This window comes from Caloenas nicobarica, chromosome 1 (genome assembly GCF_036013445.1).
Source record: "Caloenas nicobarica isolate bCalNic1 chromosome 1, bCalNic1.hap1, whole genome shotgun sequence".
Classification (NCBI taxonomy): Eukaryota; Metazoa; Chordata; class Aves; order Columbiformes; family Columbidae; genus Caloenas; species Caloenas nicobarica.
The window spans coordinates 1,528,407-1,556,299 of record NC_088245.1 but is presented as its reverse complement, the minus strand read 5'-3'; the positions used below and the strand labels follow the sequence as shown (position 1 = coordinate 1,556,299).

Here is a 27,893-nt window from a genome sequence, read left to right as displayed (position 1 = left end):
CCATTATACCAACTATTGAGGCTAAAAAGAATTACAGCGGTGACAAGCGCGTCTGAAATATTAGATCAAGGAGATAAAAAAATCAGCCTGTGCAGTCAAGTGCTGCATTTTGTAAAGATGCTTGGACCTGGCTACAAAACAAGCTCCTGTTTACACAGGCAAGGCTTTTGATAAATAATTAAGGGAAGTTTCTGCAAACTAAGAGGATAATAAACCTCATAAAGTCACTGCTGTAGTTGCAAGTGGATAAATAAAGAGTGCGCTAGCTCTGGCAGCTGTCAGGACAGCTCGGTATCATTATTTTTATGAAAATAGTCACGTAAGAGAAAGGAGGGATTTTAGGTTATGGTCCTTTTAACAGAGCGAGAATAAATAATGTCTTATATTCCTTACTCCAACAAATTAATAATATATATTTTGTGTGACAAATTGTTCTATAAGCTATGGAATTAATGAAAGCCAGAGCTGGGGAGTTAATAAAGTCACTCTACCTTGCTGCCAACTTTCACAGCTCTGAAAGGAACTTCATCTCTTTGAGGCCTTTTATCCTTCACTCAGATTTGCATGAAATTAGCTGAACAATTTGAAAGTTGCTTCTAGAAGACCGAGAAACTAATAGCGCAATTGCATGTGTCTTATATCCCTAGAAAACAAGGCTAAAAAAGGAAGAATCTGCACTGAGGTCCTGAAGAAAATGACTTACCCACAGCGGAACTTTCAGCAACCACCTGTAAGCTGAGGAAAAAACAAAAAAATCTCTGCATATATCAATTACAACAGAAACTGAGAACACTCGAGCATTCCGGGCAACGACAGTCACGTTTGGGGTAAGAGAACAGATGTTCCTTTGGCTGTACAGAAACCACCCCAAACTTTGCTCTGAAACCTTCTTGCTCTCCATCAAAGTGATTAATCCATAATTGCTGTCTCCTAGCTCTTCTGAGATTTTTTTTTTTTTTTTAAGGAGAAGAAAAGCCTCGCTGTGAAGTAAAGAAGTTTTAAACTGCTACCTGCTTGCAGTGAATACGCCGCTGAAACACCTCGGGGGAAAGTCTTTAAAGTACGACGTTGTTTGAGTCACCCGCATCTGTTTGTAAGTGGAATAAACTTATTAAAATAGAGGTTCCCTCTATTCCTGCTAAACTGGCATTTCAGTGCTGCGGCTGCTTTGCGAGAGCCCCGTTCAGTCTGTACTGAGGCCAGAAGTTTTATTAGCGTGAACTAAAACCTGCGTTTTCCACGAGAAACTCTCACTAAACATCGCACATCTCAACAGAAGTGCAGTCCTTGTGATAAATACATGACGAGACACAAATATTTTAAGTTAAAAGGTGCGCCTTTCCCTAGTTACTTTTTTACACAGAGGTTCTCTAGGAAGCAGAACTTGTAGTGCTGGTGGAAACAAATATAATTCAAAGATAACAGTTTACACCATCCTTTACCACACAGACATTCAGGTACCAATTTGTATTTCTGTTCTCTGCCTCAGTAAAAACAGAAGGCACTGAAAAGCTGTGGAAACCTTATATGAAGAACGATTTAAATATAAAATATAGAAAAATGAACATTCTGTGTGTACCAGTTATTTTTTCCCTGCATAAACATTGTGGGGAAAAAAAAGTTTTGAGGCAAATACCAAGGCCTTTTCAAAGTTTTTGATTTTTTAATAATTCGTTTATTCCCTTTTCCCCTTGAAGAAGCACTTACCTCCATCACCTTAGTTTATTTAAAGAATTTGGATACCTTGATAGTATTTCCTTTACATTCACACTTAGTTGTTGGGGAATCATAAAACAAGGGTTGGAGGAATCACAAAACAGGGGGTGTAATATGGTCAACCAGAAAAAAAAAAAAAACACGTCGGGAGACGTGGCAGCACACAGAGGAACAGCTGAACTCCCAGGGGGAAACTGCACATTTGGGAGGAAAATACGACATAAAACATCCCAGAGAGAATCCTGAACTTTCCAGCTAGTCCTGGGCTGTGAATCTGAGTATATGCTGAAAATAGTAGTATTTATACTGCGTTCCTGCTACTTAAATACTCAACAGACCCTTCAGATGTCTGCCAGCTCCACTTGGGGGTTGTTAATTTATTTGTTTGTGTTTATTTAATCTTTATGTACGACCAGCAGTGAGATGCTAGATGCCATTTTTCAGAAAGAACTAAATACAGATGCTGAAATGCTTTGTCCGGAGCTACAGAGCTCTCCCAGGTCTGGGATCCCCAAAGGCAGCGCCGCGCTTCCACCACAGGTTGTGTGTCTGTATTTCATGCCTTACTGCCTACAGAGGCTTTATTTTACTTTAAAATAACTTTTTAACAAGCACAAACACTGTGAAGACATCAACAGCCCCTAATTCTGATTTTCTTTTTTAGACTCCTGTGGATACATCGGAACAGAACATCCAAAGTATGTGAGACAGAAGGATTTTCCTCAGTGGAGAGTGGAGATGCGCAGGGCTCGGAGCTGAGTTTATGGGTTGGTTTGTCGGGGATGGTTTTGCCCTTTAAAAACAAACAAAAATTGCAAAGGAAGCATTTAAATTAAGGTGCAGGAAGGAAAAAAAACTTAAGTAAATGTATGTGCTTTAAAAGTTGCTCTGGTTTATTTTGCTCAGAAGCACATTTTAAAAGGTGAGCGGGTTTACTAACGCTATTTCTTTGAAAAACGCCTTTCGCAAATCACGTGAAGGAAACATTCTCAGTTCAATTCCACAGCAATAAGCACAAATCCTATCATAACACATACGTGCGCTCTTATCTCCTGTGTGCTTGATTTATCGATAACAGTACAGCCGAAGTGCTTGCCTGCACTATATTATTAATAACACATGCTGCTTTGCCTATTCATCCTGAAAGCCAAGGCCCACAGTGGCTGCTTTTTTCCTCATATGGTGGTATCAAATTATTACCCAAAGCACTTTTCCTCCCTGCTTTAAGACTTGGCACAAACATTCCCCCAAATAACCAAAAATCTGTGTAAAAGTCATTTAATGTGGCATTTACTGTCTCCTCCAGGGTTAGGAGGGCTGAAGAGCACTGAGGAAATCTAACGTTGCAGTAATTATCCTTCCGAAACAATGAGGTGAAGAAAAACGTGGCAATCAACCTCCTCTACAGCTCTAAAGACCGCACAGCTTACCCACCGTTTTAATCTAATATAAATGGTAAGTGAACGGAGTGGAAAGGGGAGCGGTGAAAAGGTTACGGGTTATTATCCTCGGTGAGTGTCGCGAAAATTCTCATTTGCGGCAGCAAGTTGGGTTGTGTGATCCCAGCAACAATACCGGGGACAAGAGGTAACGTCACCTCCTTTGGCCAAGTCAACCGGTCACCTCTGGTCAACAGACAGTGCCACGTATTCCTTATTTTCAGCTTGGTTAGGGAAACGGGGCAGCTTGTTCATGGCAGGAGGGTGTTGGAAGCGCATTACCAGGCAGCCATAGTGGAATAAACGAAAACAAATTCGGCGCAGCGCGGGGCATGCGGGAAAGATGAAAACCTTGCGAGATACACTTCCAACAAACTTACACGCGTGAACCGAGCCAAGAGACAGACGTGGGCGCTGAGCTCTCGTACGCGGGTGTCGACCTGCACCAGATACGCTCACTCTTGTCACTGCCGCTTGTGTGACACTGGAACCCGGTCCGTGGCCTCTGTGCAGGTCCGTTGATACAATCCGGTCTCCAAGAAGTCACAGGAAGCCGTGACCTCCAAAAAGTTGAATATGCAGCGTTGATATAAAGACATTTGCTCTCTTCGGACCTGTATTTTTTTTCCAGCTCTGCTTAAGAACACACATCCCAAAGAATCTTCTTTCCATAGCACCTTGAGTCTTCATTGCGGTGGGAGCAGGAGCAGGCGAAGGTGTCGCTCTCACTGGTAATGCAGCAGTTCCTCCCAGCGAATGGGCTGGGAAAACACCTCCCGCTCCAGCCAGAGCTCGTAGGAATAGTGGAAATCCTCGGGGAGCTCCAGCCGCTGGCCCAACACACTCTGCAAGCAGTTGTCCACCGGCGCAAACTCCGAGTCCTGAGGTTTGTCGTACCGCCGGCTGTTGAAGGCCTCGATGTTGGCTCTCAGGGTGCATTCCTCAGCCTGGAAATCCCATGGTCTGGCGTCGATATCTATGCAGAAGAAGAAATGACACCAAAGTATTGTGGGAAAAGGTCTGAGCAAAAGAAAGGATGAAGATTTTACAGCTACCACGTGCCTGAATTGACTTTAGTATTAGCCAGTCAATTATTCCTAATTATTACTCCTAATCAATGTATGCATTTTAATTTAAGGTATTTAAATGAAATACATTAAAATCCCTTGTTACTTAGGCAGTCAGAAAGCTTCCTATAGAAATACAATTATTTCTGCTCTGCAGCCTGTTTTAAAGACTCTATTATTATCAAGCTCCTGCTTTTTTCAGGAAGTCCCCACTATTTTACTGAAAATCTCCGCAGATGTCTGAAGCAGAGATCAAGATTTAATGCACATAGCTAAAACCTGGCAAACTTATTATGAGCTACTGAAACATTTTTTTTCAAATTTGGACAAATTTAACTATGAATGATGTTGAAAAGCTAACAACTGGCATAATAACCAAGATGGTTTAAATATTTAATATTATTTAAACACATAATATAAAAAATATGAGCTGTAAATCCATACAAAACAGTCATTTGCTCCTCAAAGGTTCAGTAAATTCATTGGCCAAGCTCAGCAGTGCTCAAGGGAGGGAAAGGGCCGAGCTGGGTATCAATCCAGATACACAGAGATATAAATAAACACTGCAGGAAAACCCCAGATCACGTCTCTGAGAGCCAAGTGCCTCCCTGGCAAACTGTCCAGCTCAAGACGCAGCCTCTAAGTGGTGGATTGTGCAGTCGAGGGTGGCACCGTGTTGCTGATTAACTCTTTTTGGGGGAATTGGGACACACACAATTTATCCTCTGCATTTGTCTTAAAAATTCAGGTTTTTATGGCAAAACCTCACTCCAGGGCAGGAGACGTAGGTAGTTGTCTTCTGGTTTGGAGCATGTAGTGCTCAAGCTATTTAAGTCACCCAAGGCATCCCATGGCTTTATCCCGTTAGTGCCATAAAAAACCCCTCCGCTGCCATATTTAATCCCACAGGGAACAACCAGCATGCCGAGAAAGACAGGACAGAAATCCCTGTAAAAGAAAGGAAAACCCCAGTCTTCCAGCTCTTTGTTTCTTTGGGGAACTCCACTAGCCCTAAAGTGAAATTAAAAATATCAAGTCTAGTTTTTCGTTCTTCTGAATTAGTGTCATAGTGGTATCATGGCTAACAAGAGCATAAAAGTCTTCAAAAAAATAGATTATATCTTTTACAGATGAAATTAAACACCCTAACATAATTATAATGCCTTTCCCCCTTGTAAAAAATTAACGTTAGGCTTTTACTTCCTGCCCTGTTTTCTTTTGAAACAGGAATGCTACCCAATTTCTCTAATTAATCCTCAATAAAAAGAAGATACACTCCAAGCAAAAATTTAGGACCATGTTATTAAGGCAAACCGGTATTTTAACACTTTCTCTTGTCCTAAGCTTGGGTGAGTTCTTGCAGTAACTGAGCATCCTTACAAGGGAATAAGAGGACGTGGTCTGATGAATCCTGTGGATTCATACATGGGGAACATCAGAAACTTCGTGACACCTCTCGAAAAAATACAGATTTAGACACACAAAAGCTATTTAAACAGACTGGAACATCTAGTCTGGGCTTCAGCTCGTGGGTTCAGGGTATCTGCACTGCTGGGCTGTAACCGCTGTTGTTTCTCAGGCATGAGCTGTGGAGCCGTCGGTCAGAGTTTCACTCCCCGACCACCCGAAGCACACACGTGTGGTGCACACACCAGGACAATTTAGTGGCCTGATGGCCAAAGTGATTTGGGAGTGGAAAAGGGCAGCCCTGGGCGTGGTGGACACTCTTGTCTTGGAGACCGAGCTGACCCTGTCCCATCCTGATCCCATTATTCCCACCTTTCCTCAGCAATCAATTACCTTCTGATCTCTGACCTGCCTGAAAGGAGCTTGGAGCCAGGGGGGGTCGGGCTCTGCTCCCCAGGAACAAGCGCCAGGACCAGAGGAAACGGCCCCAAGTTGCACCAGGGGAGGTTGAGGTTGGATCTGGGGAGCAATTTCTTCCCCAAAGGGCTGTGGGGCATTGGAACAGGCTGCCCAGGGCAGTGCTGGAGTCACCATCCCTGGAGGGGCTGGACAGACGGACATGAGGTTCTCAGGACATGGGGCAGTGCCAGGGGTGGGGAACGGTTGGAATTGATCTTAAAGATCTTTTCCAACCCAAACGATTCTATGGAGCCAGTATTGTTCAATATATTCATCAATGACTTGGATGAGGGAATTGAGTGACTGTCAGCAAGTTTGCTGGTGACACCAAGCTGGGAGGAGTGGCTGACACTGGGAGGCTGTGCTGCCATCCAGAGACCTGGACAGGCTGGAGAGCTGGGCGGGGAAAAATTTAATGAAATATAACAAGGGCAAGTGCAGAGTCTTGCATCTGAGTAGGAACAACCCCAGGGTCCAGTATAGGTTGGGGAATGCGCTGTTGGAGAGCAGTGTAGGGGAAAGGGACCCGGGGGTCCTGGGGACAGCAGGGTGACCATGAGCCAGCACTGGGCCCTTGTGGCCAGGAAGGGCAATGGGACCTGGGGGGGATTAGAAGGGGGTGGTCAGTAGGTCAGAGAGGTTCTCCTGCCCCTCTGCTCTGCCCTGGTGAGGCCGCATCTGGAATATTGTGTCCAGTTCTGGGCCCCTCAGTTCCAGCAGGACAGGGAACTGCTGGAGAGAGTCCAGCGCAGCCACGAAGATGCTGCAGGGAGTGGAGCATCTCCCGGGTGAGGAAAGGCTGAGGAGCTGGGGCTCTGAGCTGGAGAAGAGCAGACTGAGGGGTGACCTCATTCATGGGGATCAATATGGAAAGGGGGAGTGTCAGGAGGATGGAGCCAGGCTCTTCTGGGTGACAACCAGTGATAGGACAAGGGGCAATGGGTGCAAACTGGAACACAGGAGGTTCCACTTAAATGTGAGAAGAAACTTCTTCCCGGTGAGGGTGCCAGAGCCTGGAACAGGCTGCCCAGGGAGGTTGTGGAGTCTCCTTCTCTGCAGACATTCCAACCGCCTGGACACCTTCTGTGTAACCTCATCTGGGTGTTCCTGCTCCGGCGGGGGATTGGGCTGGATGAGCTTCCGAGGTCCCTTCCAACCCCTGACATCCTGTGATTCTGTGTGATTCTCTGTTCCCTCCTGACGCTGCTGAACGGTGCCATAAAGCTTCAGAAAAAATCCCCAATACTGACCCAAACAAGCTTAGGGGCCTAAAAACATCACCGCCCCCGCTGTGTGCCGCTTTCAGCTCCGCACGGACAGGATCCTTCCCCGGCCCCGCTCACCGTTGCCGTAGGCCCAGTCGTCGTTCATGCGGTGCCGCACCTTCTGGTAAATGGCAGACATGGTTTTCATGTTGCTCTTTCTCCACTGGCGCCCCAGGTATTTGGTCTGGATTTTCAGCAGTTTGAGGACGTAGAGCTGCATCATGGCCTGCTTCACCTTCAGAGCTCGCTTCAGGATCGGGGCCGACTTAAAGACCACCAGCATCTGCCAAGAAATCAACGCTAATTAACGCAACATGTTCAAGAAAGATACGCAAGTGCAGCTCTTGGGGTTTGGTACAAACCCCAAGCAGGTAAACAGGAGCATTCAACACTTGCTGCACGGGGCTTGAGGATCACAAAAATAAGCATTATTTGCAGAAGAAAAAGTATTTCTGCACTTGAGGCTCAATCCGTGAAAGGAAAACGGGCAGGTTATGAAGAAGGAGAAGCCCCAGAAGAAATCTCAGCAGGACGGCGAGACGGGACGTCGCCTTACCATCGTCCTCGAGTGCTTCCATTTGGTCAGCTTGTTGAGGATCCTCAGCAGGTTGATGCACGAGAACAAATTTCTCCAGCAGAACTGGTTGTTGTCTCCGGCTTCCTGCAAGTGGGGAAGGAAAAGCGTGACCCTAACGGCCGCGTTCGATGGCGCCGCCACGGAGAAATCCTTGGGCGGAAAATCTGTATTTTTGCTATCTGCACTAGTCTGATTTCCAATGGAGAGTGAGCAGCGGAGCTGCCTCCTCGCTTGGGTTGTCATCGTGCTGCTCAGAAGCCGACGGATTCTGGGGAAAACCATTCTGAAAAACTCAGCTGTAACCAGCATTTTAATTTGCATTTAGGCTGAGAGGAAGAGCTGAGATAAACCACATTATTCCCTCACAGGAAATATTTATTGTGGTAGATTTGTATTCGTTGTTTACAGTCAGAGAGCAAATTACAGCCTGGTGATCGCCACTGCTTAGAAAACAGTTTTTTCTTAATTATATTAATTAATTCATAAATTACCACATGCTTAGAGGATATATTACAGACAAATAAAAGGAAATCACATAACAACGCGGGATGAGAAACAGCAGCATTTGTATCAGGAGGATGAGACTTTTCTGTAACAAAGATCCCCTCCGGCTTAAGTGAAGCTGATATTTTAAATATTAATTAAACGTAAGCACCTCCAGCTTGCATAAATATTGCCCGTGGCGCATTTGAGCAGTAATTCCACCACTACAGTAACTTGCTTTATGTCTGAAGAGCACTGAGCGCAGCAGAAGTGTCCCACAAATAACCCATGAGGGGAGGAGAGGGGAAACAAGTGCTGCTTAATTTATAAACCACTTAGAGGCGGCTACAGCCCTAACGACTCCTGGAGAAACCTGCAGCGTGCTGCACCATCCAGGCTCGGGGCATCCCTGGGAGGAGAGTTTGGGGATGACCCCAGGGAGTCTAATCCAGCTTCAAAACTACATTTACCCAAGAAAATCCCGCCTCCGTTCTTAAAACCAAGCACCAAACCTGTCATTTCTGTAAAAATCCTATGGTACGTGTAAGCTTTAGAGAACATAAAGAAAGTGTTTCTGATTTATTTAATTCTGGCACTGGGTAAAAGCCACTCTGAGCAAAGGGACTTTTCTGGCCATAGAGGCTGCGTCTGCGCTGGAGGCTCCTGCGCACACAGCGCAGATGTCACCGAGACGTCACCAAGATGTCCCCAAGGCTCTCATGGATGCTCTGGGGGTACCAGCTCAGGACGGTGCTCGTGCAGGTTCATATCAGTGCCCAATTCTCATCTACTCCCTCTGCACCAAGTAGTTTTTCTGAAAAAAACCCAGTAGAAGAAGCCGATACCCATTTCGTAGCAGCTGGATTTATTTTTGCCACCAACCTGATGTTGTCTCTACAGCTTCAAGCCACTGAGAGTCTTTCCATCAGATTTACGGAAAGAGGGAGCAGGCTAAGCAGACTTTAATCCGCGTTTTATCCCCGTCTCCTGTTACCCTCCCCACGCCTCTGAAGCACCAGGGTGTGTTTAATTTCTAGGAAATCCCCACGGTCACGGGTATCCTCCCAAAGACGAACACACATGGTGAAAATTCAAGTTGATTTCTGCATATTTTGTAATTAAATTAGTCTCCCGTGAGGCCAACACCCACGTCCGCTGGAGGAAAGCGATGAGACGCTGTCGTTTAATGCAAACTGGGGACCAGAGCCTACTGGGAAGGGGTAACTGGGAACATTTTCCCTAAGATTTTCTGTCTTCTACAGCCACCAAGCTTAGCGTGAGCGTAAGGATTAGCAAGAGCCATCAGAGCACTCGGCAATGTGTCACTAGATGTCCCCATTGGGCCAGGATGCAGTCGGCAGGAGCCTGGCAGGGCTGGTGGTCACCCAGCCTGGCTGGGACATCCAGCCTTTGGCAAGTAGCCCATGGACCAGCACAAACTGGGGGCCCGATCCCGGCGATAAGGACGGGGGTGACACCCAGGAGCTGTCACCCTGAGCAGGCACCGAAAAGGAGGCTGGTGGGAAATCATCGGATCATTTTGGTTGGAAAAGACCCTCAGGAGCATCGAGTCCAAGCGTTAACCCAACACTGTCGCTAACCCGTGTCCCCGAGAACCTCAAAGACACGTGGGACAGCGGCGGAGGATGGAGCCGGGACACTGGCCACGTGTGACCACCCCACGCCCACCCACACGCACCCCGCGGCGGGTTTTTATATCAAATTGATCTGGTGTGATCAACTCACAGTAGGAATTTGCATCGCAGCGGCACATCAAAAATGCTGGGGGTGCAGAGGCAACAAAACCAGTTTGACCACAGCCTTGGAGGGATTCGTGAGCAACTTTGGCTTGTGGAAAGTAGGGAAAACCTTTCACTTTATTTCAGTGATTTTAACCTTTACAAAGCTAAGGAAAATGACATAAAATTAAGATTTTAGTATCCAGGAAACATGAGATCACCTCTGCCCGGACTGGTTTTAGTCGGGCTCCTCACTGATTCCTGCATCATTTAGGGTCTCCCCTCTAATCCCCCTCCCTGTGAACCCCAAAGCTCGTCCCTGCTCTGCGCTCTGAGTCCAACTTATTCTGCATTCGAATTATTGCATTTATCAACCGGCCAGCATTAATGTCTCCTCTGTTGTCCGTAAATCCACACAGCGCTGGCCGGTCTCCATAATACTCCGGCTCCACTCTGCAGGGAATTTGGTTCATTCTTTAGTCTACTGGCATTTTATGAAACGTGAGTGCTCAGGGCAATTTAAACCTGGGAAGCGACGGCCTCTGGGCAAATCCTTTTTCAATGCAGGGTCTCTCGTTTGGACAAGCAAAAGGGAAAACTCTAAACCCAACTATTTTTACGGGGTGCAGAACGATAGTGGGTCAGAATAACCACAGGAGGAATTTTTAAGTCTGGAGGGGGAAAAAAAAGTCTGATTTTGGAAAGGCTGAGGGTACAGAAAAAGAAGAGAGAAAAAAAAATAAAGGAAAAATCCTTCGTCACCCTCTGGCACACAGCAAGACTGGTTACAAGGCCCCTTTCTGTGCTGCTTACCAGGCTTTCCGCAGTGAGCTCGGGCAAATCATAGACCGTACAGTGCGGATAATCCAGGACGGAGATGCTGCGGAAGACAGGAAAGAACGGACACGTTCAGAACCAGCTAAATATCGAAGTAGCCTTTCAAGATGATCTACGTGATTATGCCCGGCAATCTCTAACGTCTTCCTTCCCCGTGCCTGGCGTCTGAAGTTTACGCGGCAAGTTGTGTGGATGGGTGGCAATCCCGTCCCCAGCGGGCGCGGACCCGCCACCCTCCTGCATCTGCGACTGCACAGGCGGCTTAACGGAGCACATCGGTGCCCCTCGGCTCCGCCTGAGCGCGACAGTAAGGACTCGAAGGGTTTGGATCCATCAGGACACGACAGATTAGTTACTCATATGCACCTTTTTAAAAAGGAAAAACCGAAAAACGAAACAGATCTTAGGTTAAAAACAGAGACAGCGGATTACCAGCAAGGCAATTCAAAACTAGGGCATCCGGCATTTCCAAGTTGCCCTCCAGGCCAATTACCTTTGTACAAGTAGGCAATAATAATTTTTTTAAAAGTGTACATACATATATACGTGTGTATATATATAGATAAAACGTACGTATACATGTACACACACAAACTGATGCTACCCATGCCCTGAGACATGCACTGATCTAAACCAAAGCGTGTGCTATCACGCAGCTTCAGTTCTTGTGTTCCCTCTCGCGTGCTATTTTTGTTTTTAAATCCAGCAGCTGAGCAACAAGCCGACTTGCGACCATCACCAAGCCCAAGACAATCCAGGATAAAGACCTGAGGTCGGGAGATCCCCTAAACCAGGCTTTTTTTAAAGCGTTTGGCCCAGGAAGGGCTTGTCTGACCACAAGGACAGATGCTCCTCACTGGTTCCTACCCATCGTAACCCACAAACTGGAAGCTCATTTGCCACAAGTTGTTATTGCACCGGCATCACTTCTGATATTTCCCGTTGCAGCAGCACTGGACTGGGGTCTATACATCTGAACGCGACAAAAATTTTGCAGGGCAGCACCTGACCTGAAAAACCAGTATCAGGACTGGGCAGAACAGTTAAACCTCCTCAGCTCAGAGCATCCAGCTACAAACCTCATTTCAAACCTGCCCGTGAAACCTCCATCGGAAAGCAGAGCTACGTTCTCCTCGCCTACGTTTCCTCCTCGCTTACGTGCCTTTAAAGCACAGGACCAAAAGTGGAAACGTTGATCAGGAAGAGAATTAATATATTACTTTCTGTTTTTTCCATGCGTGCCTCCTGACACCTGCACAACCACACTGTGCAGGAGGGAGCGCGGCCCTCACACGCGGCTCCAGAGCAACAAAAAGCATCAAAAAGAGCATCAAAAAGCAACGAAAAGGATCTTTTCGTCGCTCCAACAGCAACATCCCCTGCGTTGCTTCCCTCCGAATGGGGAAATCCCACCCAGCCCAAGAGGGTTGTGAACGAGTTGTGCTCTGCCAGTTCTCCCAGCGCCCTGTGCCCACCCAGCCAGTCCCCACACAGGCTCAAAACGGGGCTGGTGCCCTTCTCAGAGCAGAATTTAAAGGCAGTGACGGCCGTGCAAAACCTGAAGGAGTCAGGAAAGCTGAATTATAGCTAGAAAAAGCGGAAAAGACCTCCAAGGCTCTACCCCATCCAGGCTTTTGGAAGCTGTGGCCCACAGGGGCCTGGTGGCACTGGAACACCTTCCAGGAGCCCACGTAAAGATGGAAACAAACCTGCCAGCAAGGGAGATGGGTCTTTGTGTATTTTAGTAGTCTGGTGAGAGATTGGGACCCCCCCGTCCAGCTTTCCTCGTTAAGCAGAAGGGATTTGCTCCCCTCCAGCTGTCCCTGTAACGGAGAACGTGCCGCCCCAAAGCCACGCGTGGGACCAGCGCTTGGGGGTCTCGTGCACAACCTCCCTGTTCCATCACCTCTCTCTTCCCCACAAGTGGCCGTACCTGTTTTTGGCAGTGATATAAGACATGATGTTTTGGTTGAAGAACTTCAGGATCAGCGGGATGCAGTTGGCGAACACCAAATGTTGGGACACGTACTCAAACTGGGGAAGAGAAGCGAAATGGGTCAACGTTGGCTGGAACAACCGGGACCATCATCTGGGAACAGAAACCCACGTGCAGCTGAAAGCGAAGCGGTCTCGATGGTTTGCTCCAGACCACCTTCCCCTCGCAGAACTCTGCTGTACAAGGTTTGCGTCGTATACAGCAGCTCCCACCAGCTGGAAAACTCTATTTCCACAGAGCGGACACACAAACCTTTCAGGAATAGCTGCACCTAATGCAATTTGAAAAGCGCTTAGCTTTTCAAAATAAAATCTGTGGCAAAACAGTGTATGGGGAAGAGGGAAGGAGGAGATGTAGCTATTACATGAGAAAATACAATAATTCCTATTGCTGTCACGTGCTAACCCCAGTCCCTTTCGAAATTTTGACTGAAAAAAGTACCCTTAACTTAATATATGCTTTTAATTTCTCTCCCCCTCTAAACATTAAATGGTCTGGGTATGTACAGCTGTGTAATGCAACAAATCTCTACTGCTCTTTAAAGAAACAGACACAAATAACAACAATATCCTACCCTACCCCGTCATTTGTGAGTCCCCACTCGCTGGGATCTGAGATGCTCTCACTGCTTCAAAATGCAGCTGCCAGCAGCTAGTATGTTATTAATACATAGGATCTGCCCAAAGATCATGCTGAACTGCAATAATTGGATGGAGTTTCTCTGTTGGCGTAAGAAATGCCCAATCTCAACAGAACCGAGACCAAAAAAAAAAGTCGAAACCCACCATGATCTGTGTTGGTGTGCAGGTCTGAAATCGGACACAAAAACAGAATCAGGGGAAGAAAACCCCACAGCTTTTGGCAGACTTAACAACAGACTGCAAGGGTCCTCCTGCCACGGAGGAAGAAAGGAGAGGAGCCGTTTTGGGGGTGAAGTTGGAAAAATTAGTGAAAGGAGATGGGGGAACCCAGAACAAACGTGGGGTTGTAAAAATATGGGGGTTTGTTTCGTTTTATGCCATGCAATAAATGGATTTATATTTATGCTCGAATAAATATCAGTGGGCTGCATAACACAGATGGATTTGTACCATGCTGAAACCTTTAAAAGAAAAAAAAAAAAAATTACAAACCACTAATTGCTTGACTTGCAGAGTGAGTGGAGAACTGGGCCCAGGCCACAGCTCAAATCAGTCCCTGGTGCTTTTTTGATCAAGGAAAACCCTCGCGTGCACCCGGTTTGATGGGTGCCATGCAGATGAAACGAAACATCAGATTGCATCTAGGACCCAGACCCCCAGGCTCTGTTGAAACTGGAGCCCCAAGAACTTGATCCGGCGGAGGGACGGAGGCCTGCTTGACCTCGAGAGGTCGTACCCAGCACTATTTCTGGCCACTGGGGAGGAGACAGAGCTAAAGAGGATCTTTTCTCACCCCCAGCCCCTTCCCCCTTTCACCAGCGGAGGCTCGTGCTGCTTCCTAAATTTGAACCTCATCAGCCGCAGCACGGATTTTTCCAGAAGCCTGAAAACTCTTCCCACGTGAGTGGAAACGATCCTGATGAAATACAGTCAGAGATATGTTGCTGGCAGGTTATCCCTGCCTGAGTAACCCTATCCAAATCCTGGCCTGGAGCCACAGAAAAGCGATCTGCTCCTGCTTGTGGAAACCCTTCCCGGAGACGTCTTTTAGGAGAGGGTCTGTCAGGACACCCCGGCTCCAGGACCAGCTTGGCGATGCTCGACCTCTTCTCCACGCTCACCTGGTAGATGTGGTTCAGCTTGAAGTGCTTGAGGAGCAGCAGCAGCGAAGCCGAGATGCTCTTCACGATGATCTCCTTGTGTCTGTTCACGTCGATCCCCAGTTTCATGCTCTGGAGGACGGTGACGCTGGGTTGGAGGGAAAGAAGGCGACAGCACGATGGGGATGGGAGCAAGGGGGACTAAGGGACTCTTGAGTTCTTATTCATCTGGACAGGCTCTACAGAACCAGGGACTTTTGCTTCCCTCTGGGACTCCCGTTTCCATCCCCTCCTGTTTGGTGACACCAAAGTGCATTAAAAAAGGGGAAAAAAAAGCTGGTTGCCCTCCACCAGCAGTCCTGGGGGGTGGTATGAAGGACACCTGCCATACGCTCATGCTTCTTTATGATTTGCATCAATTAGCATGATTTTATGATTTGTGTCACTTAGCTGGCAGAGCACAGTGGCCACCGACCGCGCTCAAATTGTTCCACTCCTGAAAAACCGGCATCACATCCTTGGCTTTCACCCCTCTGCCCTGGTGGCAACAGTAGCTTGCACCTCTCCAAAGAGATTTCCCCAAATCTGGAGCCCCCCGAACCTATCGGCAAAGCCCAACCCTCCTGCTCGGTCCAAGACTCTGTGGCAAAGCTGGGATGGCTGGTGGCCACCTCCTCAAGGGCTTACGGCATCTCTTCGGGCAACACGTCCGCCAGGATGTTGATGGAGTCGGTCTTGGCTTTGGAGGTGGGTGCTGCAGCAAGGAGGATCTTCAGCAAAGCTATCTGCAGGGGAGGACAGGTGTGATGTGATGCTCCCAGGAAGGGACATCCCTTCCTTCTCCTTCACTTGCCAAAACTGGACAACTCTGAGCCAACTCTGTGGGGTTTCACCAGCCCAAGCTCCACGCGCCATGATGGATTGACTATGCCAAGGCTCAGCCTCTGCTTTTATACCATGGACAGACAGGTCAAGTGTGGGGAATGGTTTGGGTTGGAAGGGACCTTAAAGATCATCTAGTTCCAACCCCCCTGCCATGGACAGGGACATCTTCCACTAGACCAGGTTGCTCAAAGCCTCACCCAACCCGGCAATGCAGCTAAATTTCATGGGAAGGCTGCAAGGGATGTCCTGTAAGGAAGGTCACAACCTACAGTCTCTCCACCATTTCAACAGCTGTTGAGGTCACAGCCAGGTGGGCAGAGACCTGAAGGTGTTACCACCTTGTTTGCCGAGCTCCATAAAGCACGATGATGGTTTAGTTTGGTTCCTGGCCCAACAAGTTGTCACGCTTGGAGATCAGCATGATATCATAACAGAAGGTTAATCTTGGCAAGAAGGACAAAGGCTCAAGGGACCAGAGAAGACCACAGGTTGCTTCCTGAGGTCAGAAGTGAAGGTTCCTGCATCAGTGTGCAACAACTCTTTGGTAAATACAACAGCTCACACAGCTCAAGACATGACATGGGACCATCCCCAACTGGTTCCCCTCGCTGTCCGGAGGGCAGGAGCCAGTTTTGAGCTCCCACCAATGTGGAGGACTTTGTTCCTTGTTCCCAAATCCTCCACACACGTCTTGTTTTCCAGCCACTGACCTGTCTCCAACCATCTGACCGTGTCCCTGGGATAACTACACCCCTTGATCCTCTGAATCCCTCCTCTTGGACTGTACTTTCCACCCAACTCTGCTCCGGATTCACACCAAAAATCTCACCATTCAAGTCCTGAACGCACCCCAGCAGCCCCATGCAGCTCACAAATGGGCAACGTTCCCCACTCAAAAGCTCTTCTTTAAGAAACACGGGCTTACCATATACTGGGGGAGATTGTACAACATTGCTCGATACAAGATCTCACAAGGGGTTTCTTGGACTTCTTCTTCCCCCTAGCACAGAGAAACGTTAGAAACAAGGGAAAAATTAAGTATTTCCAGTCCACACGCTTGAGATAGGTCCGTCACTCCCACAAAACCCAGCTTGAGGACTTAATGATGGACATAGCTGCATGGAAGCTCCAGGTCTTTCTCCACTGATCAAGATATGGACTTCTAGAAAAAAAAGAGCATCCAAGGTGTGTCCTAAGGATCACGGAGAGTGTAAAGATTTCTATGACACCTTGGAAATCTTCCACACGTCCATCTAGTGATGGGGTGTAGCTACTTCTTACCAGAGACATGGGACACTTCTCCAGCTCCTCCTCGTTCTTGATCTGGACGTCTGAGATGGAAACGTACTTGTGCTGGCAAAACACACAGAGGCAGAGCAATACCACAAAGGAAGGATGAAACACAGTCAGCGACGACAACAGTTGCTGATTTCAGTAGTACTTGAGTGAGGTGTATAGGACACAGCAGATACATGGAGAACTCATCTTTGTGTGGGACATCCCTCCGTCCCTGAAGCCCCCCACAGGTCATGCTTTTGATTATATCCACCTACTCCTTCTAGGAGCACTCTGTAAGTAAACAGAGAGGGACAATCGCCTCCAAAAGGCAATCCAGACCTCAGGTAGCCTCAGTTTTCCATTTTTCCCCCCCAATTCCTGCAAGAAGCTCCAGAAGGTTTTCCTGGGACAACTAACAAGAAGGGACCCTCTTACTCTCTCCAGAAACTGTTTCAGCTGGAGGTCAGACATGAGGATCCCACACCCGGGGTGGATATCCAGCCCCTCTCGAGCTGCTCAGACCTCGACTGGATTTATCAGGTTGACTTCTCAGGACAGAGGCAGCAAGAGCTCAGACCAAAGATGCTGCTGCACATCAGCTGAAGACAAGCAGAAGACTAAATTCACAAGAAACATTTACCATGGGCTGGCAGTTTACAAGTGAGGAGCTTCAAACTTTTATAAAATCTGTATCACAAAGTTTATGTGTATGAGACTTCAAACTTTTATAAAATCTGTATCACAAAGTTTATGTGTATGAGACGTGATGCTCTACAATCCCCCCGTGGCCCTGGTGATCTCGACCAAAGGTTTCCCCGCTTCCACAAGATCCCCGTGGCTCCAGTCCCACCCCAGAGCATCCGCTGGGTACCAGGGAGCAAAACCAGCAAGGGCTGAGCTTGGACAGGCTGACTGCCGTGCAGCGAGGCTTTCTGGGCTGCTTCATCCATCCAAGATGGTCGAGACACCATCTTACCTGCTTCAGTGTCTTCACGCTCTCATGGATGGGCCGTGGTAGCCCTATCAGGGTTTCAGTGTCTCTGTGGGGGATGAAACACGGTAAGTACGAGGCTGGGAAGAAGATCCGGGTTTAACACTTCCATGTTATACAAGGTAAAAGAGGGAGCCCGTAGCCTACTGAATCTACAGAACGCGCCCCAGTCGGGTCAGGAATTGGCAGAGGTGTTGGCGTGAGCTGCCCGCCCTCCCACCTCCTCCCCAGCAAAACCTGCACAAGGGAGGGGTGAAATCAGGGTGAAAAACTGGGGTGAAATCAGGTCTCTGTGTGGAGCCAGCCTGAGCCCAGCACCGCATCTAGAAATGAATATGCCCCGTGCCAGGGTGACTCTGCTCCCGCAGCTTGATTTATTCACAAACTGGGTCATCTGCTGTGGATACCAGACTGTTCCAACTCCCTCCCACACCAGACCGGTCTCTGGCTTGAGCCAAGGGTCACTTATTCTGGGCTAGGCCTGATTTTTAATAGAAAGAGGTCCTTGGAGACCAGAATCTCCAAGAATATGTTTTTGTAACGCTGAGTGCACTGCTGGAGCCCCAGCGAAATCCAGCGCTGTGCCGCATCGTCCCAAGCACGCCTTAGGCTGGTTTAGTTGAGAAAGCCTAAGGTCTGTGACACCTCCCAGCAGTTAAACTGCACCGATGGGAGCTACGAGCCGGGCTTTGTTGGACCTGCACACGTAACACTCACTGTCCCAGCGTGAAGCCGATGAATTTGTTCCTGCTCGCTTCCAGGAAATGCTCGATGTCTTTCTGCCTGAGGGAGCAGCAGAGAAACAAAACCAAGGAGAAGGTTGGAAAACAGACGTATAGCAGCTCACAGCCTACCTTGCTCGGAAAGGACAGCAGCAAGAACCTTTGAGCTTTCGAGGATTGATTTCTAGAGGTCTTAATAGCAGCGGGCCAGAGCCACCGTTGCTCCCGTTGGTTGGGAGCAACGTGAACCAAAACCATCTGTATTTGCTGTGCAGCTCCACGGGAGTGTGCAAATAGATGGAGAGGGGTTCTCAGCCACCAGCACCTTTTTATCCCCCTTCTGTGCTCCTAGCATATGCAGCTTCCAGTAGCATCTGCTCGCTTGGAGCGAACAAATGTTGTCTCTGCAGTCTGGCGGAGCACGTGCTGCTCCGAGAGAGCAAAGCTGGCGTCTCGTCCGCCGTGGACACTTCTCATGAGAACTGCTCAGGGCCTCAGCACGACAAGTAGGACGTGAACCGTGAGCCAAGGCAGAAAGAAAACCAGCTGGATTTCCAGGCACCAGCCAAGAAAAACAACGATGGTTTGATACTGAAGCCGAGAGCGTTAAAGTTACGTGGAGTACGACAACAGGGCGTGCGCGGAGACCCACGTGGGAAACCGCTTCTTGCCGTGTCCCTGTGAGGAGTGTTCTGTGTAGACACGGTTAACCCTGTCACTGCTGCCACATCGAAAAGATGCACTTGCTCCTCTGGTTTAATGATACTGGATTAAATCCAGAATTATTTTGGTTGGAAGAGACCCTCAGGATCATCGAGTCCAACCATAACCTAAGTCCAGCACTAAACCATGTCCCTAAGAACCTCATCTAAATGCCTTTCAAACCCCTCCAGGGATGGTGACTCCAGCACTGCCCTGGGCAGCCTGTTCCAATGCCCCACAGCCCTTTGGGGAAGAAATTGTTCCCCAGATCCAACCTCAACCTCCCCTGGCGCAACTTGAGGCCGTTTCCTCTGCTCCTGGCGCTTGTTCCTGGGGAGCAGAGCCCGACCCCCCCTGGCTCCAAGCTCCTTCCAGGCAGGTCAGAGATCAGAAGGTCTCCCCTCAGCTCCTGTTCTCCAGCTGAACCCCCAGCTCCCTCAGCCGCTCCCATCACACTTGTGCTCCATCAGATGTGTTCAGATCAACAGCAAAAAACCCCCTCACATGGATTAGAGGGAAGCGTGCAGAGGATTTCTCCCTCTTTTCCTAATCCTCCCCCTACACCACATGTAGCAGAACTGCTTTTAAGAAGGGAAGGCACCAACTTCTTTATCCTCAGATGTTTTTCTCCCATTTCTCGCCTTGGAGCACGGCCATTCAAGAAGGCTTCATCTGGCAACACACAAGCCCCACTCGAAAAGCAAGCGGCGATGTCATTAACCAGTTCCCAAGATGACGAGTCTGGGACCCTGCCCCACGGAGACCCACTGGTGCCGGCTGGGAACGCTGACCCTGCTCCCACCAGCACCAGCCGCCTTCCCAGAACAGCCCGGGATGTCCAAAACGGGATTGCCACTTATTGGCTTGGCTTGTAAAGCCTGGGGAAGGGCTCAGCTAGACCCAGTCCAGGAAGGACCAACCAAAACAAACAAAAAAAAGAAGTGGAGCCACTTCAGTTCACCAAACCTGCCACAGAGTGACGTTCAAGCTGCAATGAACTCCAGGAGAGGTAGGACTGGGGAGGATGGCAATGAAACCAGGTGGATTTACCTGACTTTGGGGGCCCAGGGGAGCCCTTTGGGGAACGACACCCTTTCGATAGGCGGGCGCTGAGCAGGCACGGTGGGGATAATCGTGTCCCGCTCCACCAGGTCCAGCTCCCCCTCGATCCCGCTGTCCACGTCATCGTTCTCCTCTTCGTCAACTCCTGCTTCGTCATTCTTGAAGGGGTCTCTCTCGTTGTAGATATCCAAACTGTCTTGCTTCACCAGGGGCTGCAGCAGAAGGAGAAATTCAAGTCACCCCACGGATTTCATTTCCCTCTCAGCTGCTGGGACCAAAGATCAAGCCCCCAGATGTTCCTCAGGTGAGGATTTCCCTCCTAGCTGTTGCCACCAGAGTCTGGGCAAGGAACAACCTTGCTGCTGTAGGACGTATGACCCCATTTTCCACCTTAACTTTTGGAGCTACCATCCAAGATCTCTCTCCTAGCAGAAGACGCGTTTTCCTCTGTCCGTAACACAACAACTCCAAGAGCAGAGCTAAAAAAAAGGACAAACTTGCTGTGAGCAGTTTGCTCCTTATCAGCCCTTGGCCACAGGGTCAGGATGTCCTTTCGCTTCTTCCCTGTCAAGTGCATCGTGGGGCTGATTTGCCGCAACTGAAACTGGGGGATGGAAAACTGGCCATGAGCCGGCAACGTGCACTCACAGCCCAGAAATCCAACCGCGTCCTGGGCTGTGCCAGCAGCCCCGCGGGCGGCAGGTCTGGGGGGATCCTGCCCCTCTGCCCCGCTCTGTGAGACCCCCCTGCGGTGCTGGGCCAGCTCTGGGTCCTCAGCACGGGACACACATGGACCTGCTGGAGAGGGGCCAGAGGAGCCCCAGCAATGACCCGAGGCTGGAACAGCTCTGCTGGGAGGACAGGCTGGGAGAGCTGGGTGCTCAGCTGGAGAACAGAAGCTCTGTGAAGACCTTAGTGTGGCCTTTCTGGACTTAAAAGGGACCCATAAGAAAGATGGGGACAGACTTTTGAGCAGGGCCTGTTGTGATAGGACAAGGGATGATGGTTTTAAACTAAAGGAGGGAGATTCAGGCTGGACATGATGAAGAAATTTTTTTACAGTGAGGGTGGTGAGAGCCTGGCCCAGGTTGGCCAGAGAGGTGGTGGATGAACCATCCCTGGAGACATCCCAGGCCAGGCTGGACGGGGCTCTGAGCAACCTGAGCTGGTGCAGATGTCCCTGCTCGTGGCAGGGGGGGAGCTGGATGACCTTTGAACGTCTCTTCCAACCCGAACTATTCTATGATTCTACGAAACTGGAAAACACATGAGCACACGTGGGGAAGGGAAATACGCTCCGGAGCACAAGCTGCCTCCTTGAACGGATGACGGTCCCCACTGGAAAAGCGTCTGGGCCACGTGCTGGGAGGATGAACCTGCTCTTACCCTCCGGCTGCGGTGCCCGCGCTTCTGCTGCTGCTGCTGCTCCACGAGCTCGACGGAGTAGGTGGGCGGCGAGGCGGCGCGCATGCTGCGCATCACCTGGATGCTGTCCTCCGGCAGCGGCGGCAGCCCCAGCTCCTCGCGCCTCCTCACCTTCATGGCCTGCAGGGCTTCGAAGCCACCCAGCGTGAACTAGGGACCAACGAGAGAGGTGAGCGAGCGGGGACCGCACGTCCCACCCGGACCCTGCGGTTCTTCTGGGCTTCCAGGGCCGTCAAACCGGAGAGTTGAGGATGAAGACACCGCGTCACAGGCTCGTTCACCTGATTCCCTCCCCACCGCACGTCCTCTGCGCGGCTCAGCCCACCCTCACAGCATCACAGGGTGTCAGGGGCTGGAAGGGACCTCGAAAGCCCATCCAGTCCAATCCCCCCACCGGAGCAGGAACACCCAGATGAGGTTACACAGGAAGGTGTCCAGGCGGGTTGGAATGTCTGAGAGAAGGAGACTCCACAACCCCCCTGGGCAGCCTGGGCCAGGCTCTGGCACCCTCACCGGGAAGAAGTTTCTTCTCATATTTAAGTGGAACCTCTTGTGTTCCAGTTTGCACCCATTGCCCCTTGTCCTATCACTGGTTGTCACCGAGAACAGCCTGGCTCCATCCTCCTGACACTCCCCCTTTCCATATTTATAAACATTAATGAGGTTAACCTCAACCCTCACCCCACAAGAAGCTCTTCACCTTGTATCAGCCTCCTGTGTCATCCTAAATAACCTTGTTATGGTTGGATTGAATAGTGGGGAATGTCCTGGCTGCATCAGCACTGTTCCCAAAATGACCAATTTCTGGAAAAAGAAAAGGTTTTCACCCACCAGAAGCACCTTCCAGAGCAAGAGCAGGACCTTCTTCATGGGGAAGTGTGGAGCGTGGCCACTGCAGAACTTGGTCACCATCGTGAAGAGCAGAAGAGCAAAGGGCTCGTCAGTGTGCACAGGGAAACCTGGTGGAGAGAGGGACCAGGAGCGGGCTCAGAGCAGCTCCCCCATCCCTCAGGTCTCCCCGCTGGTCCAGCACAACGAAGGGACCTCGTTAGGGCACAATGAACTTTGTGGCTCACTCAGCTCCATCCTGAAGGTCTCCCGGCAGGTTCTCCACTCGGGGGGATCCTCCTCCTGCTCCACACGGATGTTCTCCACCATCAGGTACATCACACTGAGCAGCACCCTGCCGGGACAGCATGACAGGGAGGTGGCAGAGGCCACTTTGTCCCCAGCGGTTGTCCCGCAGCATCCACCCAATGTGTCAGGGAGAAAAAGAGGGGGTACCTGAGCTCGGTGCTGTCGGCCAGCGAGATGGCCGGCTTCCTCAGCGCGCTGCTGCACGCCTGGCTGTTGCTGCGGGCAAGGGCACGAGCTCAGCGCGGCCACCGGCCACGGGCTGCTCCTCGCCCTGACCCCCAGCCCACGTCTGCAGCGCTGGAAACACCGCGCTGGGGACGCGTCTGTGGCTGCGGCGTCGCCCTGGTCCTCGGCGAGGAGGAGGGGGAAGGAGAAAGAAGAGAGCGAGAAGGATGGGGAGAAGATGAAGAGGAGGAGGGTGAGGAAGGCGAGGAGGATGTAAGAAGAGAGTGAGGAGGATGGGGAGAAAGAAGATGAAGAAGAGAAGGGTGAGGAAGGCGAGGAGGATGTAAGAAAGTGAGGAGGATGGGGAGAAAAAAAGATGAAGAGGAGGGTGAGGAAGGTGAGGAGGATGTAAGAGAGTGAGGATGGGGAGAAAGTGGATGAAGGTGAGTAGGATAGGGAGAAAGAAGATGAAAAGGATGAGGGTGAGGAGGATGTGGAGAAAGAAGATGAAGAAGAGGAGGGCAAGGAAGGTGAAGAGGATGGAAGGAGAGAATGAAGAGGATGGGGAGAAAGAAGATGAAGAGGATGGAAGAAGAGAGTGAGGAGGATGGGGAGAAAAAGGAAGAAGAAGAAGAGGGTGAGGAAGATGAGGAGGATGTAAGAAGAGATTGAGGAGGATGGGGGGGAGAAAGAAGAAGGAGGAAGGTGAGGAGGATGAGGAGAAAGAAGGTGAAGAAGAGGAGGGTGAGGAAGGGTGAGTAGGATATAAGAAGAGAGTGAGGAGGATGGGGAGAAAGAAGATGAAGAAGAGAAGGGTGAGGAGAAAGAATAAGACGAAGAGGACGAGGAGGGCGAGGGGCGTGCGGGGCCTCTCACTCGATCTCCATGTTGAGGAGCTCCAGGAAGGCGGTGAAGGTTCCCAGGCGGTACAGGAGGAAGCTGTTGTGCCGAGACCAGTGCAGGACATCGCCGTCGTTATCACAGTCTCCAAAGACACCTGGAGAGGCCCGAAGGGAGGATTCGGTTGGGAGAGAGCTGCCTCTGAACCCCGGGAGCACACGCGGCCATCCAGGGAAGGAGCTTCTCTGCACAGACCACCCCAAGAGAGGGCTTCTCCCAAACCCCGTGATGAAGCCACATCCACATGCGGGCGATGTGGTCCTTACCCTGGGCCAGGTAGAGGATGGCCCGTGCTACTTTGAGCCGCTTGTCCCTGTTGACCACCTCCAGCGCGTCCAGCAGGTGCATCACGTAGGCTTTCTGCTGAGCCCCGTCCAGCTCCAGCCACCTCCTGCCCTGCGCTGGAAAGGGGACACGACCACCAGCCGGGAGCCTCCCCGGGGGTCCCGCTCTGGTCTGGGGGGCTGCCCCGAGCCCCGGGGTGCTGAGCCCAGAGCTGGTACCTTGAGCGTGAAAATCCTCCTGGAAGCATCTCCTGTTGGTGGTGAGCTCGGGCTCCTCGGTGTAGCTGTACAGCTCTGGTGGAGAAAGGGCTCAGCAGGGACCCTGGGGGGAGGTTGCACCCCCCTCATAGAGTCATTTTGGTTGGAAAAGATCTTTAAGATCGTCAAGTCCAACCGTTCCCCACCCCTGGCGCTACCCCATGTCCTGAGAACCTCATGTCCGTCTGTCCAACCCCTCCAGGGATGGTGACTCCAGCACTGCCCTGGGCAGCCTGTTCCAATGCCCCACAGCCCTTTGGGGAAGAAATCGGTCCCCAGATCCAACCTCAACCTCCCCTGGCGCAACTTGAGGCCAAATTCCTCATGGGGCTCTGAAACATCCCTACACACCCGAGGAGATGTGGGCCAGAGATCTAAACTCATCCCTGAGCTCTTCTGTAGCTCCAAGTGGCATCTCGGAACCACCTAATGCTGCCAAATTCATCATTTGTCTCTGCTCCCCAGGAACAAGCGCCAGGAGCAGAGGAAACGGCCTCAAGTTGCGCCAGGGGAGGTTGAGGTTGGATCTGGGGACCAATTTCTTCCCCCAAGGGCTGTGGGGCATTGGAACAGGCTGCCCAGGGCAGTGCTGGAGTCACCATCCCTGGAGGGGTTGGACAGACGGACATGAGGTTCTCAGGACACGGGGCAGTGCCAGGGGTGGGTTATGGTTGGACTCCATGATCTTCAGGGCATTTTACACTCAAAACAATTCTACGATTTTCATCCCCGTGCCCAGGCTGGGCTGCTCTCACCCTCCTGCGCACAGCGATGGTGCTTGAGCTGTATTTGCAATTTCATAGGGTTTGTTTTTTTTTTTAGGGGTTAATTTCGTGTCCCAGTTAAGGCAGTTTGCAAGTGGAGGGACCGCAGGAGCCCCCGGGTGAGACCCGCACTGATTTCACACCCAGCAGCACGGGTATTTTGGGACCTGAAATAGGGGCTGGACTTGGAGGGACACGATGTTGTCCCTGTTCCTATACAATTCCTACAAGTCCTGCAGTGCTGAGCAGCCCCATGGGGGACCGAATTGGTCCTGCAAGGGAAGAAGAAGGCTCCCTCGAAGGAAAAAATGTGCTTTATTCAGGCCGGCTGAGCCACAAACAGCTAAAAATAACCCTTTTGCTGGTCAATGCACTCAGGACCCCGAGGGTTACGGTGCAGAAGCAGCCGGAGTCGGGAGATACGAGACGAGGACTCAAGCCATCGTGAGCCCCGCGATAAGGGGTGACAGTTCCCAGCCTGGGCTGTGACATGCCACCCGTCCTCCCGCCCCGTCACCGCGTCCCGGATAATTGGGAACACGGGGTCATCCCCGCGCCCCTTCTGCTCATTCCCGGGCAGCGAGGGACTCTCTATTAATAAATCCCTCTTGCTCTATTACCGCCAGGATGATACCACTCGACATCCATCCTCCGACTCCCAAAGGGATGTTTGGTTTTGTTTTTCCGCCCCAACGGACACGTATAAATAGCAACACACCACCCAACCGCCGCTTCACCTGCTAACTCGGCGCCGTGGCCGTCGGCGTCGCCGTATTCGAACTCCAGGTTGGGACAATCCACTGAGCCCTGCGGAGAGCGGGTTGGGGTTATGGGGGCTGGCGTGTCCCCACGGGTATGTGGGGACGCGGGACGGCTGCCAGCGCTCCCAGTCTTGTGTTAAAGCTCCTCCAGGGTGATCTCGACACGGGTCTGCAGGGACGTCCGCGCGAGGCTGCTTTAAAATACGGCGCGAATTCGGAAAGCAAGTGTAAACCCAGCGTTTCTCAAGTCCCAGGGAAAGCAGAGGCAGGACTCAAAGCACCAGTGAATATTCGATGCATTTTGAAGCCCCACATACGCTTAAAAACAAACCCCAGGGCTGGTTTGAAGCAAAAGCACCCGGGAGGATGCAAAACCCCCCCTGTGCTTTGTCCCTTCGTCCCAGATCCAGCAGTTTTTGGGCTGGGCTTTGCTTTTTGAAGCCCATAGGGTTGCGGATCTCCCCCCTCCTCCCCTGCGGACGAGGAACTGGAGCATGAAACTTCTCCGGAGGATGACACTGGGGCAGCCAGACGACGACCCAGCGCCGGCATTGCGCCGCCGTGCCCCGGGGAGGCAACACACGAACGGATAATCAACCAAATTAACACAATTTCTCATTCTGAGCCCCAGCATCTCTTCTCGGCAGCCAGGCTGGAACCAATGCGCATCGTCACAATTAATATTGATGACCCCAGAGGATGCGCAGCTCCGGGCTCAGCCCGACTCACTCAGAAACGCTTGTTTCTCACCCAATTTCTGCAGCGAGCAGTTCGGGAGCTAAAGCCGAGCAGGAATTCGGTGAAGCGCGTGCAGCGTTAATCCGCTTGGCGAGGCCAAGCCGCTGCTCTCGCAGACCCCGAATTCACGGGCAGGGCTCGGGGGTGGCACCATCTCCCAGCAAAGAGGGACCTTTTTTGGGGCAGCTCCCCGGGGATCTGCAGCTCCTTCCCACCCTCTGCTCATGGGGGGTCCCTTTCTGGTGGCCGGGGACATCGGTCCCAGGCAGATCCTGGTGACCTGAGCCCGGTCCTGCTTACCCGGCCCGGTACCCACAAATTCGGTTGGGTGCCCCGGGGCAGAGCAGCAGCAGCAACGCAGCCCGGGGGGGTTTAGTGGTTTTTTTGGGCAGGAGGGGTGAAGGGCGGCAGAGGAGCCTGCGGCCCCCAGCCCCTGGTGAGGGGTTAAGTGGGTGCCTGGAAGATGGGGGTGAACCCAACCGGGACCCCAAAATCCTGCTGCCAGCTCTGGGGGATGGAGTGTTAGCGCCGGGGGGAAGATTCCCGCGGAACCCCCCTCCAGGCTGGGCACCCGCAGGACCCCACAAACCCCCAGGGCAGGGGGGGGCACCCCCAGGACCGGGACCCTTCCCAAGCCCCGGGGCAGGGACCCCGCACCCCATGTAGAGTCCCCCTCCCGACTCCGAGCAGCGGCCATAGCGGGGTGTGACTTACCTCGGACTCCTTCCGCTGGCTCCTGAAGAGCTCCCGGCTCTTGGGCTGGGGCTGCGGGGGGCCCTGGGGCTGGGGCTGGCCCGGCCGAGCCCTGCCCGGGGCCGCGGCCGCTCCGCCCGCCGCCTCCATGCGCTGCCCCGCTCCGCGGCGCCAGCGAACACGTGTGCGCCGGCCCCGCGCCCCGCCCCCGGCCCCGCCCCCGCCGCGCCCATTGGTCCGCTGCCCCGAGGGGCGGGGCTGGAGGACACACCCCCGCCCTGCTATTGGTCAGGGGGCGGGGCCAGACGGGCCTCGGGGTGGGGAGGGGGGTCCCCGGGGGAGGATGGGGAGGGGGGGGCCTGGGATGACGGGGTGCAGGGAGGGTGGAGTTTTGGGGTAACA

General features: G+C 51.4%; 1 protein-coding gene across 2 annotated transcripts; it reads right to left on the bottom strand.

The window, feature by feature from the left end:
* Window positions 1-2: 2 nt before the first annotated feature.
* On the bottom strand, window positions 3-27,647 carry STRIP2 (striatin interacting protein 2). 2 transcript variants are annotated; one of them, XR_010606036.1, is made up of 22 exons: window positions 27,513-27,647; window positions 26,037-26,106; window positions 24,497-24,571; window positions 24,260-24,394; window positions 23,970-24,090; window positions 23,076-23,144; window positions 22,868-22,974; window positions 22,623-22,750; window positions 21,753-21,941; window positions 20,355-20,578; window positions 18,598-18,663; window positions 17,866-17,929; window positions 16,893-16,964; window positions 16,537-16,611; window positions 15,414-15,511; window positions 14,748-14,874; window positions 12,923-13,023; window positions 10,966-11,032; window positions 7,910-8,014; window positions 7,432-7,636; window positions 3,536-4,131; window positions 3-2,509 (listed from the first exon to the last, which is right to left on the bottom strand). XR_010606036.1 is itself a non-coding variant. In XM_065632656.1 (21 exons), exons 1-21 carry the CDS (start codon window positions 27,639-27,641, stop codon window positions 3,881-3,883), a joined length of 2,478 nt encoding a protein of 825 aa, XP_065488728.1. In that variant the 5' UTR covers window positions 27,642-27,647; the 3' UTR covers window positions 2,568-3,880. The 2 variants fall into 2 exon arrangements, 1 of the variants encoding a protein (XP_065488728.1); XM_065632656.1 differs by lacking the exon at window positions 3-2,509 and having other exon boundaries at window positions 2,568-4,131.
* Window positions 27,648-27,893: the final 246 nt, after the last annotated feature.